At 32.8% G+C, this 12,887-nt stretch overlaps 1 protein-coding gene across 1 annotated transcript; it reads left to right on the forward strand.

Annotated features, from left to right (window-relative positions):
- Positions 1 to 7,062: 7,062 nt before the first annotated feature.
- LOC105323542 (NADH dehydrogenase [ubiquinone] 1 beta subcomplex subunit 11, mitochondrial) lies at positions 7,063 to 11,695 on the forward strand. The gene is made up of 3 exons (XM_011422608.4): positions 7,063 to 7,316; positions 8,632 to 8,768; positions 11,397 to 11,695. Exons 1-3 carry the CDS (start codon positions 7,092 to 7,094, stop codon positions 11,551 to 11,553), a joined length of 519 nt encoding a protein of 172 aa, XP_011420910.3. The 5' UTR covers positions 7,063 to 7,091; the 3' UTR covers positions 11,554 to 11,695.
- The last annotated feature ends 1,192 nt before the right edge of the window (positions 11,696 to 12,887 follow it).

The following is a 12,887-nucleotide window of genomic DNA, read 5'->3' on the forward strand; positions in this document are numbered from 1 at the left end:
TGCAAAACACCTGTATTTATTACTAAGTATTTAATAAATAGTGAGAATATACTACTGAATATAACAATATGATTTATTATACTTTCATGTTAAATACTGAAATCTGATTGGTTTAGACGCAGTTGATTATCCGTTCTATTACCCTAAGCGTTAGCAACACACAACACACGCAATGGGTAACGCAACGAATTGTTACATGCGCGTAAATTATGCGCGTACGGTTCGCTGTAGAAATCACGTCATTTCTATATAAAAGCAGTAAAAATATTCTCTAAAATTAAGACATTCAGTATAATAAAATAAATAGTGCCTGTTTGGGAGGATAACGCGTCGGTTGACAATGGTTTCCTCGGGGTGTAAATTTCAACTGTTACGTACCCTCCCAAACAGGCACTATTTATATAATATAATTTTCGCTCATTTTTGATTTTTTTTCTACATTAATATAATTTGATAATAAAGTTATCATTTATATCTATGCCGTTAATACTACTACAAGTTTTTATCGTTCTGGTATCAATAGATTTTCAGAGACACGTTCGAAATTAAAACTTTTTTAAATCACATCATATATAGGCCAAAGCAGTGAAAAGAGTTAGTGCGTGTCGCGGCGCAGCGCAGTGTACTTCGTCAGAGCTACCTCACACAGCCAGTGTACGTGTACCTAACTGTCCATCACGCGAACGTTCAATGAGGTGAAGCCCTCATGATACTCCATTACCATGAGGGACGATATCTTCAACTTTGTTGACAAACTTTGACACAGTACAATCTTTGACCCCGGCTACAATTACTTGAGGTGGCGGGTGACGCCGGTGTAACGAAGAATTTTAACCCGGGTTGAAAATTGATCCGGGATCATTTTTCAACGTTGAATATTGAGACCAAAGGTATTGAATTAAGATCCTAATGCGTTGAAAATTGACCCGAATCGTGGAATTTTTATCATGAAACCGGTTCAAAATTCAACAGCAAGGATAAATCAAGATGTAATCAGATATGATAAACATGATTGGAAAAAAATCGTTTTCTAGGGATAAACAATTTAATTCTGCTTAATTGCAAGTTAGCAACCCATTTTGTTTTTGTACTGGATGACAATGTAATTTTGCTTCTATTCTTTCTAAATAGCTTTGATCACAAAGACTTGGTAAAAGTTTATTAACCATTATTGTTTTCGTCAATGAAATGGTAAAGTGCAGGGTGTTGTTGTTTTTTTTTTGGAGGGGGTGTTTGTTGTTGTTGTTTTTTTGTCTGTTGGTTTGTTTTTTTATATATATAAAAATGGTACAGGTATAAAGTAGAGGATCATGAGACGAGGTCGGAGTAGGTGGTGTTACCGTGTACTTTAATCCTATCACATTGTTCATGGTGTTTCATTTAAAGGAACTACATGTGTGCATATAATACGAATGTTGACCGGTGCTTCAGAAATAGTCATCTGGCAAGTTTACGAAAAGTTACGAAAGACAAATAGGGCCACTTAAAAAAATATTTTTATCTCGTAATTACGAGATAGGATCTCGTTATTACGAGTTAATCATCTCGTTATTACGAGAAACGATCTCGTAATTACGAGAAAAGATCTCGTAATTACGAGAAAAGATCTCGTTATAACGAGTTAATTATCTCGTTATTACGAGAAAAGATATCTCGTAATTACGAGAAAAGATCTCGTTATTACGAGTTAATTATCTCGTTGTTATTATTACGAGTTAATTATCTCGTTATAACGAGTTAATTATCTCGTTATTACGAGAAAAGATCTCGTAATTACGAGAAAAGATCTCGTTATTACGAGAAAAAATCTCGTTATTACGAGAAAAAATATCGTTATTACGAGTTAATTATCTCGTTATTACGAGAAAAGATCTATTTAAAATGTTGCGTTTCATTATTCTTATCTTTTTATGTAAAGTGTATGAACTACTGCAATGTCTATTGATATATACATACTTAGCATAATCATCGTTTAAAAGCGTACGCATAATTTGATATAAAATCGGATCAAGCAGTTTTAAAGAAATTTCAGAAGAAGTAGCAAAGCAGATTGATTATTAACTGACAGTCGGTCAAAGAGAGCTACTTCTCTGAAAAGATCACAGAGATCGGTACTGACCAGAAACAACTTTATAAAATAACAAATAATCTCTTAAGCAAAGACTGTGGTCCAATTTTCCCCACACGTGACAGCAAGGAGGAAATGGCAAACGAATTTGGAAGATTTTTCATCAGGAAAATATCCACCATCCGTGACCAGCTTGCTATATCCAAGGAAAACCTCGGACTGGGTGAGTTAAGCGCTGACATGATGTTTTGTGGACAATCATTAGATTGCTTTGCATTAACAACTGAGACTGAGGTTCGTAAATTAATCATGCACTCAGCTCCTAAATCCTGCGAACTAGACCCAATACCGACCCATATTCTGAAACAATCCATTGACGTCCTATTGCCAATTATTACAACAATTATCAACAAGTCCCTTTCAGAATCAACAGTGCCATCCCCTTTCAAAGAAGCTGTAGTCCGCCCGTTGCTAAAAAAGCAAGGGCTGGACAATGAAGTTCTGAAGAACTACCGCCCAGTTTCCAACCTGTCCTTCCTATCTAAAATCCTGGAAAAGGTAGTCAATGCACGACTTGAGCATCATCTTGTGTCAAACAATCTGCAAGACACATACCAGTCTGCATATCGGGTATATCACTCTACAGAGACGGCCCTTTTAAAGGTACACCATGATATTGTGACAGCGCTAGACTCCAACTCATGCGCTGTTCTTTTAATGTTGGATCTATCAGCTGCTTTTGATGTAATTGACCATTCCATCCTTGTTAAGCGTCTTAAATTTTCCTATGGAATAGGCGGCGATGCTCTGGCGTGGATTGAATCTTATCTCACCAATAGACATCAGCGAGTTGCGGTCCTTTCGTCTACGTCGGCTGATTTCCAACTTAATTATGGTGTACCACAGGGGTCAGTTTTAGGGCCAAAGCTCTACTGTATGTTCTCCAAACCCATATGTGAGATTTGTCGCAAGCATGGAATGTCTTTCCACAGCTATGCTGATGACACTCAAGTATATATGGTTGTCAAACCAAGCCTGGCATGGGACAAAATAACACGTAGACTTCAGGCATGTCTTTCAGATATCAGTGATTGGATGAAGACCAATATGCTTAAATTAAATCAAGACAAAACAGAACTTATTATATTTTCTCCTAAAAACAGACTTGGCGCATTTGAAAACTGCAAAATAAATTTTGACGGTCAGATCATTGATGCAACTTCCTGTGTTAGAAACCTTGGGGTACTCTTTGACCGGACGCTGACTTTAGATGACCAGATTAGTTCTATTTCTAAACAGTGTTTCTACCAACTTCGAAATATTGGTCGAATTCGTAAACTCATTTCGGAAAATGCTTGCAAAACGTTAGTGTGCTCCCTTGTCACATCAAGGCTTGATTACGGAAACGCATTGCTGTATGGGTTGGGCTCCAGCTCCTTGTCAAAGCTACAGAGAATTCAAAATACAGCTGCCAGAATAATAACAAGAACCAAGAAGCATGATCATATCACACCGGTGCTGGTTGTTCTTCATTGGTTGCCAGTGGAATTTCGAATTCAATACAAACTAGTTTTGACTGTTTTCAAGGCTTTGCAAGAGAAGTCACCGGCATACATTCAGAACCTTATTGATGTATATTTTCCATCAAGATCACTTCGATCAGAGAACTCGAGATTTCTGGTTAAGCCCAAGGCACGTACCAAATTTTATGGAAATCGGCGTTTCGATGTCAGTGCAGCTGAACTCTGGAACAGTCTTCCCGCAGTTTTAAGACTCGAAGAAAATCTGACCAGTTTTAAAAAGTCACTCAAGACACATCTTTTTAAATTAGCGTTTTATAATTGACCCTTTTATCAGTTTAAATAGATCATCAGTCTTTAATCTGTGCTAAAAATGTTTTATGAATATTTTAAAAACTGTTTAGCCTATTCTCTACATGTAAAACTCTTTTTATAGATTTATATGCCTATAATAACTCAATTTTATTTTTGTATGCTCATTGTGTAGTTTTAACTTATTATGTAAAGCGCTTTAGAGTAATTTTATTATATTTAGCGCCATATAAATGTTATAATAATAATAATTAAATTCATCGAACTGTTTATCAATAATTAAGAAGGATACGTGTAATTTGTTTTCAGACTCCAAAATGTTAGAATACAAAATCAATTATTTTCAATATACATGTAGGTTGTGTATAAACATATAAAACACAAATTCGGGTAAATCGTGTATATCCATATCCGTGACTGAAACTATAAAGTCTTTAAAGTTATCTGTAACTTTTACGACTATAGGACTACCTGGTATATTTACTTCGTAGCGGGATTATAATATATATAAGTTAAATAGTAAAATTACATAAAGTTCTTTCCTTTTATTCATATAAGATAAAATGTCAAATCCAATTATTGATATGTAGAAATTAATGAAAAATGATCGTTGTTATTTTTAAATATTAATCAAAATTGAATCAACGTTTCTTGAATGAAAAAGACTGAAAGGGTGATCCAGTCGAATTCTTTTCAGAAACGCACCATTTTATGTAGATCTTTTCTCGTAATAACGAGATCTTTTCTCGTAATAACGAGAAAATTATCTCGTAATAACGAGATCTTTTCTCGTAATTACGAGATCTTTTCTTGTAATAACGAGAAAATTATCTCGTAATAACGAGATCTTTTCTCGTAATAACGAGATAATTTACTCGTAATAACGAGATCTTTTCTCGTTATTACGAGATCTTTTCTCGTAATTACGAGATAATTTACTCGTAATAACGAGATCTTTTCTCGTAATTACGAGATAAAAATATTTTTTTATGTGGCCCTATTCGGCTTTCGTAAAAAGTTAATATTGTTGTTAAGTCGAATAATTTAAACAAAAACTGTTGACAACTTGTCAAATAAAATAATATGACAACCGTTCATTTTTTATTATGTAAGGGAAATATCCTGACTTCTCAAAATTAAACACAGGCACTCGACGTTATTTATTTTTCTCGCAATAAAAACGTATACGTACATTTTTTAAGAAATAAACAACGTTATTTAGTGAACATGGCGTTATGAATAGCAATTGCTCTGTTGGCATATTCCATGATGCGCGCTAGCGCATCATGGAAAATATGCCAGCAGAGCAGTTGCTATTCATAACGCCATGTTCACTAAATAACGTTGTTTATTACTTATATTTGCATTTTACCACTCGCAAATACCCTGTATTAGCCTAGACCTTGACATTTAGCTATTACATCAAAAATAAACATTCAGACTGTAATGTATCTTTTTAATTCACATAGATTTGTTAACAGAATCAATAATATGTTATAACAGTAATTCCTTTAAAATGTTATCAAAAACATGTTTTAATATTACATGTAAATATGTCAATTTTAATGGAATTGGAGAAAAACACATGATGTATCGTATAGTGGTTTAAGGTAGCTCGCGGGTTTACTGCTTGCGAGAAAACCTACCCTGAAAATTTGTCCGCGTGATCGATAGGTTTCAATGATTTATTTCTAAAATATATTTGAGATTCGTCTGCGTAGTAATAATTCTATCGTGATTCAAACACAGTGTCGCTGATAAAATCAAGCAACGCCATTTCAATGAAATATATAGTAAAATGCATATCTTAGTCGAAAACCGCATTTCAAAACTATGCTTCAAACTTTTAAACGATCTAGACGAACTTAATTTTACTCAACACAATAACAGAAGAGATTATTTTGAATCAATTCATAGAAAAAATCAATATGTGTTCTCGGCCAATTTTTCGTAAAACAACTTTAAAGATTTAAAAGATTTCACAAAATCCTATATTCTTATCACGACGTTAGCCCGACGTTATCAATTTCTTTCGTCTGAGAACCAAATATGAAAATGCGCTGGTTGACCAGACAAGCTGATTTACACATATTAGAACATGCAAATCTAATTAACATTATTATGAATAATTTTATTTCAAGATCAACGTCATATGGTTGTAGAATAAAGCTATGTCGATTTGCCTGAAAGAAAAAAAAGTTAACGGCAAGTATTTGTTGGACATATTTATCAGAGACTATGACAAGTTCAAATCAATGAAGGGACAATAATTCTATCCCGATAAAAGGAAGAGAGGGGAGGTTGATGTCAGTTTTTGAAAATAGAGACATTAATTCGTATATTCTTCTAGTACACTGGAAAATAAATAAACGATTTTCTTCAAAAATTCTGATAATAAAGTAATATTTTTAAAACTAAAATTATTAAGTTATTAGTAAATTTCTTAAGTATATACATTTACATTAAAACCGTGTAGAGCAGATTCCAGTTCAGTTGAATAAACATTGGAGTCAATTTTCAACAGGGTCAATTTTCAACGGGGTCAATTTTCAACAGGGTCAATTTTCAACGTGTTGAAGTCATCGGAGTTTATATAAAAAAAAAAATTCAAACTGTTGAAAAATGACCCTGGGTATTGATTTCACGACCTTTGGTCTAAATTTTCAACCTATTGAAAAATGACTCCCGGGTCAATTTTCAACCCGGATCAATATTCTTCGTTACAGGCATAGACACTAGAGTTATAATCACATGTAATATCAACAACAAAAATATAAGATCATCATCATTGAACAATATGACAGGTACCCCCCCCCCCCCTATACCTCTACTTCACGCACTTCATTTTCATTTTAAACATGAATTAACATCAACATGTGCTTGAGGAAAGTAACCTACCCTGCCACCCACCACGATTAAGACCATCGTGGTAGTTTACTCATTTTTGATAAAAATAAAAAAAATTATGTGCAGGGCCTTGGGGTGGGGGGTTAACATACATTACTTTTCAGATAATGTTGAGTTTATAACTTTATGAGTCAACCTGCGTTGAAAAAGTCTTTTATATATAAGTTGGGATAGTTTTTCATAAATTGTTTATAATTCAGTAACAATTAAGTTCAACTTTATTCTGCCAATCCGGATATATTTGTCAGGAATAGGTTTTCGATTTTACACGCGCGTGAAAGAAAATGGCGACCTTCCTGAGAAGGACATGTCGGCTCCACCAACAAATGAGTGGAGCCAGGCGATATATACAGCGCCATTCTCTGCGATTTGTCTCTACATCTGACAAAAAAGAAAGTAACCTTAGTATACCATTTACACCCGAAGATATAGCAGACGAAACTAAAAGAAAAGAGCTTCATAAACGTTTGGAGGAACACTTCAAAGATGAAGACTTGAATTCACCCAAAGTAAGCCAAACATTCACCTGAAAAGTCTAGTGACAGGTGTTTTAAAAATAATCTGTCGTCATGGTAAAGGAACCAGATGTAAAATCTCGAGGTTTCACGATTTGTTTTATCATTATGCATGTTTTTCGTACTGTTAATGCCGCTTTAAATTTGTAAACAGGTAAACATTCTCTCTAAAGAATATAAATGTACTTATATATAGCCAAGGATTGCTTTACTGGTAGACCATGGAAATTAAACCAGAACAATAAATAGGTTATGTTATACTTTAACCTATATATTTTTTAATTGCCTTTGTTTTGTTTAGATTTAACCCTTAGATCAAAAAGGTGCTTTAATTTTCATTTGATTACTCATGTAATTAGGATTTAATACACAACTATTCAAATTTCTTAAGAATATCAGTGTGCCAAAAAAACCAGACAAAATTTAACTGAACATTTATTTACCTTTCTTGAGAAAAATGTAAGCTTTAGTATGTTTAGTTTGTTCTTTTTCCCCACGCACAACAGACCAATTTGAAGTAACTGCAATACTGCTCTCTTGGAGGGCAAATTCGTACACTGTACTAAATATCTAATAAATAGATAATCAAATGACAGAAATGAAGAATTTAATGATTTTTTTCAGCAGTTTGCTTTGCAAAAAAAGAGTAGTGCTTGCAGTTTCTTTGAAGGTGTCTATTATGCTAGATTTAACATGTTTTATGTATCAGATATTCTAAAAGAAAAGATAAGCTGTAAAATCTATTTCTAAACTTCACATTGTTCCTGTTTCGTCAGAGATTTTTCTGCTTCTTATGTTGAATTTTCATTACTTCCAAACATTAATTATAAGGCCTAACAAAAAAAAGGCTTGTTTCCGCTTTCAGGCTGAAAAAAATTAGGGTCGGTAGGTAGGCTTTTTTTTTTGGTCATATATTTGACTTAATGAAAGCCCAGAGGAAAATGATCTGATGAACTTTTTTCCGGGCTGGTGGGAACATTTCTCGAGCTCAACTGGCACGACGTGCTGCCATTTGTAAATAACAAACATCTACACAACACTGATGACATCTAAATAAGTTCTATAAGCGTTTTTACGACTAAAATTTAGAGGACACAATAAATTTTTAAATCTGAAAACGGATTAAAACGGAAATTTACGAAAAAAAAACTCAGAATTTTTGGGGGGGCCAACGGGTTTAAGTTAGGGTCGGTCGGGAAAGTGGAAACAAACATATTTTTTTGTTAGGCCTTAAGATGTATTAAGTCTTTAATTTATAAAATTAATGCTTATAAATGAAGAATTAAAACCTACCAATATTTCTTTACAGAATCGAATACCCTATGGATATGAGGAAAACGTTCCAGAGGTTGACAAATTTAACTATCACACAGTCTGGTGGTTTTGGTTCGTCATACCGGTAATCGTGGGAATTGCCATTTTCAACTTTTCTCTGAATGATTATGGGTAAGAATTGTTGGTACTATTAGAGCTGAAACGAATACCATAAATTGATATTCAAATATTCAAGACTGCTATTTAGTTTGTATTCAAATATTCATCTACAAGGTATTATGCCTGTTTACAAACTTAATGAAAATATGATATTATAGCAATATATTTGTATGTGAAGTTAATATACCAACATACATGCATGTACTGTCATACGAATGGACGTGTAAAACGTGTAACTTAGCATAAAAGGGCCATTATTTAGATGCACATTTATTTATTTCAAGCAAGTAATATTTGATAAAATAACATCTTTATTATTATTAATAAGTACTATCAGGGAATTCATTACTTTCTTCATGTACATGTACAGTAAAACTCATTTAGTTTGAACACAGATATAGAGAATTTTTAGATATACAATGTAGCAAATTTTTGCATAGTCCCCGGCAAAAATCTAATCAGAAATTCTTGCGGTTATAACGAACTTGGTTATGATGACTTTATGGATACAGAGAATGAGTCCCATGTAGGTAAAAAATAGCATAATTCACTTCTTTTACAACAAAAGTTTTTAATAGTTTTAAAAAATTAGCTTACCAATTGAATCAATTCTTTGAATGAGTTTATTTATACATTAATCCTTCAATTTACCATCTAATTATTTAAGTTTTCTAAGGAAGGTAATTTATTTCATGCCACAATAAGCTCAAATGGTAGTCATGTGAAAGAAAACAAGTATATAGCAAATTTGCTATAATAATTATTACGAATGTGTTATACAGTTATAACGAATAACAGATATTGCAAAGTAAATCCACTGGTCCCTAGGACTTTGCATTAAATGAGTTTTATTGTATAACAGTTCACCATGTTTGATTATAATATTGATAAAACCGATAATGGCCTCATTTCCATTAACATTTTGTTTATTGAAAAAAAAATTAAAAGATCATTATAAAATATCACTCAGAAACTAAAACTAGCACCCCCATATTTAGTTTATTATTTTTGCTTTTGTTCATTCATGATTCTAGTGATTTTAATATAATAATCATGAATCTGGAATGTTTGTCCTTGTAAGGTGTAAACCCTGTTTTTACTTTCAATGTAAACTAGTAATCAAAGTACTGAAGTACTGACAGGAGTTGTTTTTATTGATTTTGATATATTTAAAAATCAACGATATGTAATTTTGCATGGCATTGAAGTAGTTTCTTAGCCGTATTTGATTTACATTCAACCATACGCTTGGCTGTCTCCGTATATCTCCGACCCGTAGAGAGACTCTCTGCTTGTCGGAGATTTACGGAGACAGCTGAGTGTCTGGTTAAACAAGACTCAATTGAACTCTGGCGTAGGAATACATCGTACTCAAAAATATCTAAATTGTTCGTACCATTTAAAATCTATTTTCAAGGTACCTGTATTTACTAATGAGTTTCTTTGAAAAACAATGCTTCTGAATAAATTACATCAAATTTATCAATTATTTTCAAGTACTAAGTCTTGTCAGCAGTGATGATTTGTACTTAAATCCAAACACTGTTCCACTTCCGTTTGTCTAGAATAACTGCATAGGAGAGTTGATTAAAATCAACTCCCAAAAATGTCAGAGACCAAAACTTCAAAGAATGAGGAAATTTACAAATTACGAGGCTGACGGGTATTTGCCTTTTAGTTGATTGTGGTGCCTTTATCTATAAAACAAGTGTACTTATATATATATACAATGGTTTTGTTTTTAATATAATCATAAGAAACAAAAGCTCACATGCTCAATTTCACTTTTCCATTGCCACGAGGATGCTGTATGTTTTACAGCATTGCATACAGGTTGTAAACTTGTGACCGAATATTCATATACTAAATATCTATTCGAAAATTATACATTCCTGCAGTCGAACATTGGTTTCAGATCCAGTCAGTATGTTATATGTGCATACATGTACCAGTGCATTACAGTGTAATTAATACATGCTATTCAGATCTGTTTCATTTGAAAGAATAAACAAAACTCGCGTATGAAGAATGATCTATAAGTCAGGCAGGGGGTTTTGTTAAACATGTTTACTCTATTATTTAAGGAATTAATTTCTTTCTTTCTATGTTGTAGTGTTGTTTCATGCATATCTGTTAGAATCAGTTTTTGTGAATTAATTTTTAATCACATTTTGAGGGTACCGTTACATAATTTTTTTGCCTATGATCATATCAATGCAATATGTTGTTAGAAATTGCCTGTCAATAAATATTAAATTTCATAAATCAACTAAGCAACAAAATCCTCGAAAATTGGATTGATGAAACATTAGTACCTTTTAACATCACTTCTGGCAGTTTATACTTTATGAACTGTTTCACTGTTTATGAAAAAGTGTTAACTTTCCAGAGTATGAAATGGATAGAAATTGATTCCTTTCACTGATATTTTAATTGTATTATGCTAAAAAATGAAGTTTTTAATTTGAGTTCAAGCAGGTTAGTTGTAGGCAAGTTATGTTATACAATAAAGATGTATTTGTTTAGACAATAACACATTACGGCCAGATTTAAACCATTAAAGTATTCAAATGTCCAGTAACTGATAGGTAAAATGAAGTATGTGCACATCATTTATTGCATTTTAATTTGTACTTTTAGTTTAAGAAGCTGGTCTGAAAGAGAAGCAAGGTTAGTCATGGAAGAAAGAGAAAAGAAGGGCCTGCCATATGTTGCAAAGAATTATATTGACCCCAGTAAGATTGAGTTGCCCTCCGAGGAGGACATTGAGGCTTGGGATGTGAAGATTAAAATCTAAAGAGACCAGATACTACTCATGTACAGCTTGTTTCAAAAGTGAATGTGTATATTTAATGATACAAAACTGTAAGGACATTGCATTCAAGTGTTTGAATGGAAAACATTTATTTGTTGAAAAAATAAAAGTAATTAAAATTTTATTTGATTGCTTTTTATTCTATAATGAAACCATAACCCTTCAGCTTATCTGACTTGAAGACCATCAAGAACTGATAATAGATTAAAGGAAATTATTTTTAATATTTTGATTTACTTAAAGCAATAGTTTTATTTTGCTGCAAAAAAACTTACTGTTATGATAATTGTGAAAGTAACTGAAACCTTGATGTATAATGTGATGAAAATAAATTATTATTCCACAAAAGGAATATTATTAAGCAAACAATTTTTGTACAGGACAACAAGAGGGCAATATTGCTTCAACCAAGACCTATAAATATTTTTTGCCAACCAAATATTGCTAACAGAAGTTTGTAAAACATGATCATTTTGCTATTTATGTAGAAATGTCATAATTAAATTCTCCGGCATGAAAATTGCAGCTCATATTACCGTGAGAAAGGAATCTTCTAGGCTTATAAACGTGCGTAATCAGGGTTTTTTTTTTAATTCTCAAAATTGTTTAAAAGTTTTCACTCTATTCTCAGTTCAGGATCGAGCCTGATCTCAGGGATCAAGTGAGCTGCTTTTGTGGAGGTTGGGGTTATTTTCACATATTCATCTTCTCCAGAACAAATGAGCAAATATCATTGGATAAATGGTATTCAATTTAAATGAAATGTTGTAAGGAAATAATGGAGAGAAATAGTAAGAAGTAAGATGACAAGTTCATCCGGGCTCTCCCTTCAAAAGTTTCCGTGAACCCCACCTGCCATAATTTATTACATGTACTAAACATTTAATAGGTGACTCAATGCTTGCAAGAGGGAACTTGGAAATTATACAAGTTACTGGTTTTCCTCAAAATAGAACTAACGTATTTTGTGCTACACATTGGAGATCTGCATGTAGTTTTACTATAATATGTACATTTATTTGAAAAATATTTATAAATACAGGAGAGAGTACTTGGATTGATCAAAGAATACCATTATTGCGACCACCTATGTCCAAACAAGATAGAAATGATGTAAATTCATTAATCAGACTTTCTTTGAATAATAATGACTAACATAATTATGTAGTTTTTAGCTCACCTGAGCTGAAAGCTCAAGTGAGCTATTCTGATCACATTTTGTCTGTCGTCCGTCTGTCTCTCTGTCTGTAAACTATTCACATTTTCAACATCTTCTCAAGAACCACTGGGCCAATTTCAACCAAACTTGGCACAAA

Source organism: Magallana gigas, chromosome 4 (genome assembly GCF_963853765.1).
Source record: "Magallana gigas chromosome 4, xbMagGiga1.1, whole genome shotgun sequence".
NCBI lineage: Eukaryota > Metazoa > Mollusca > Bivalvia > Ostreida > Ostreidae > Magallana > Magallana gigas.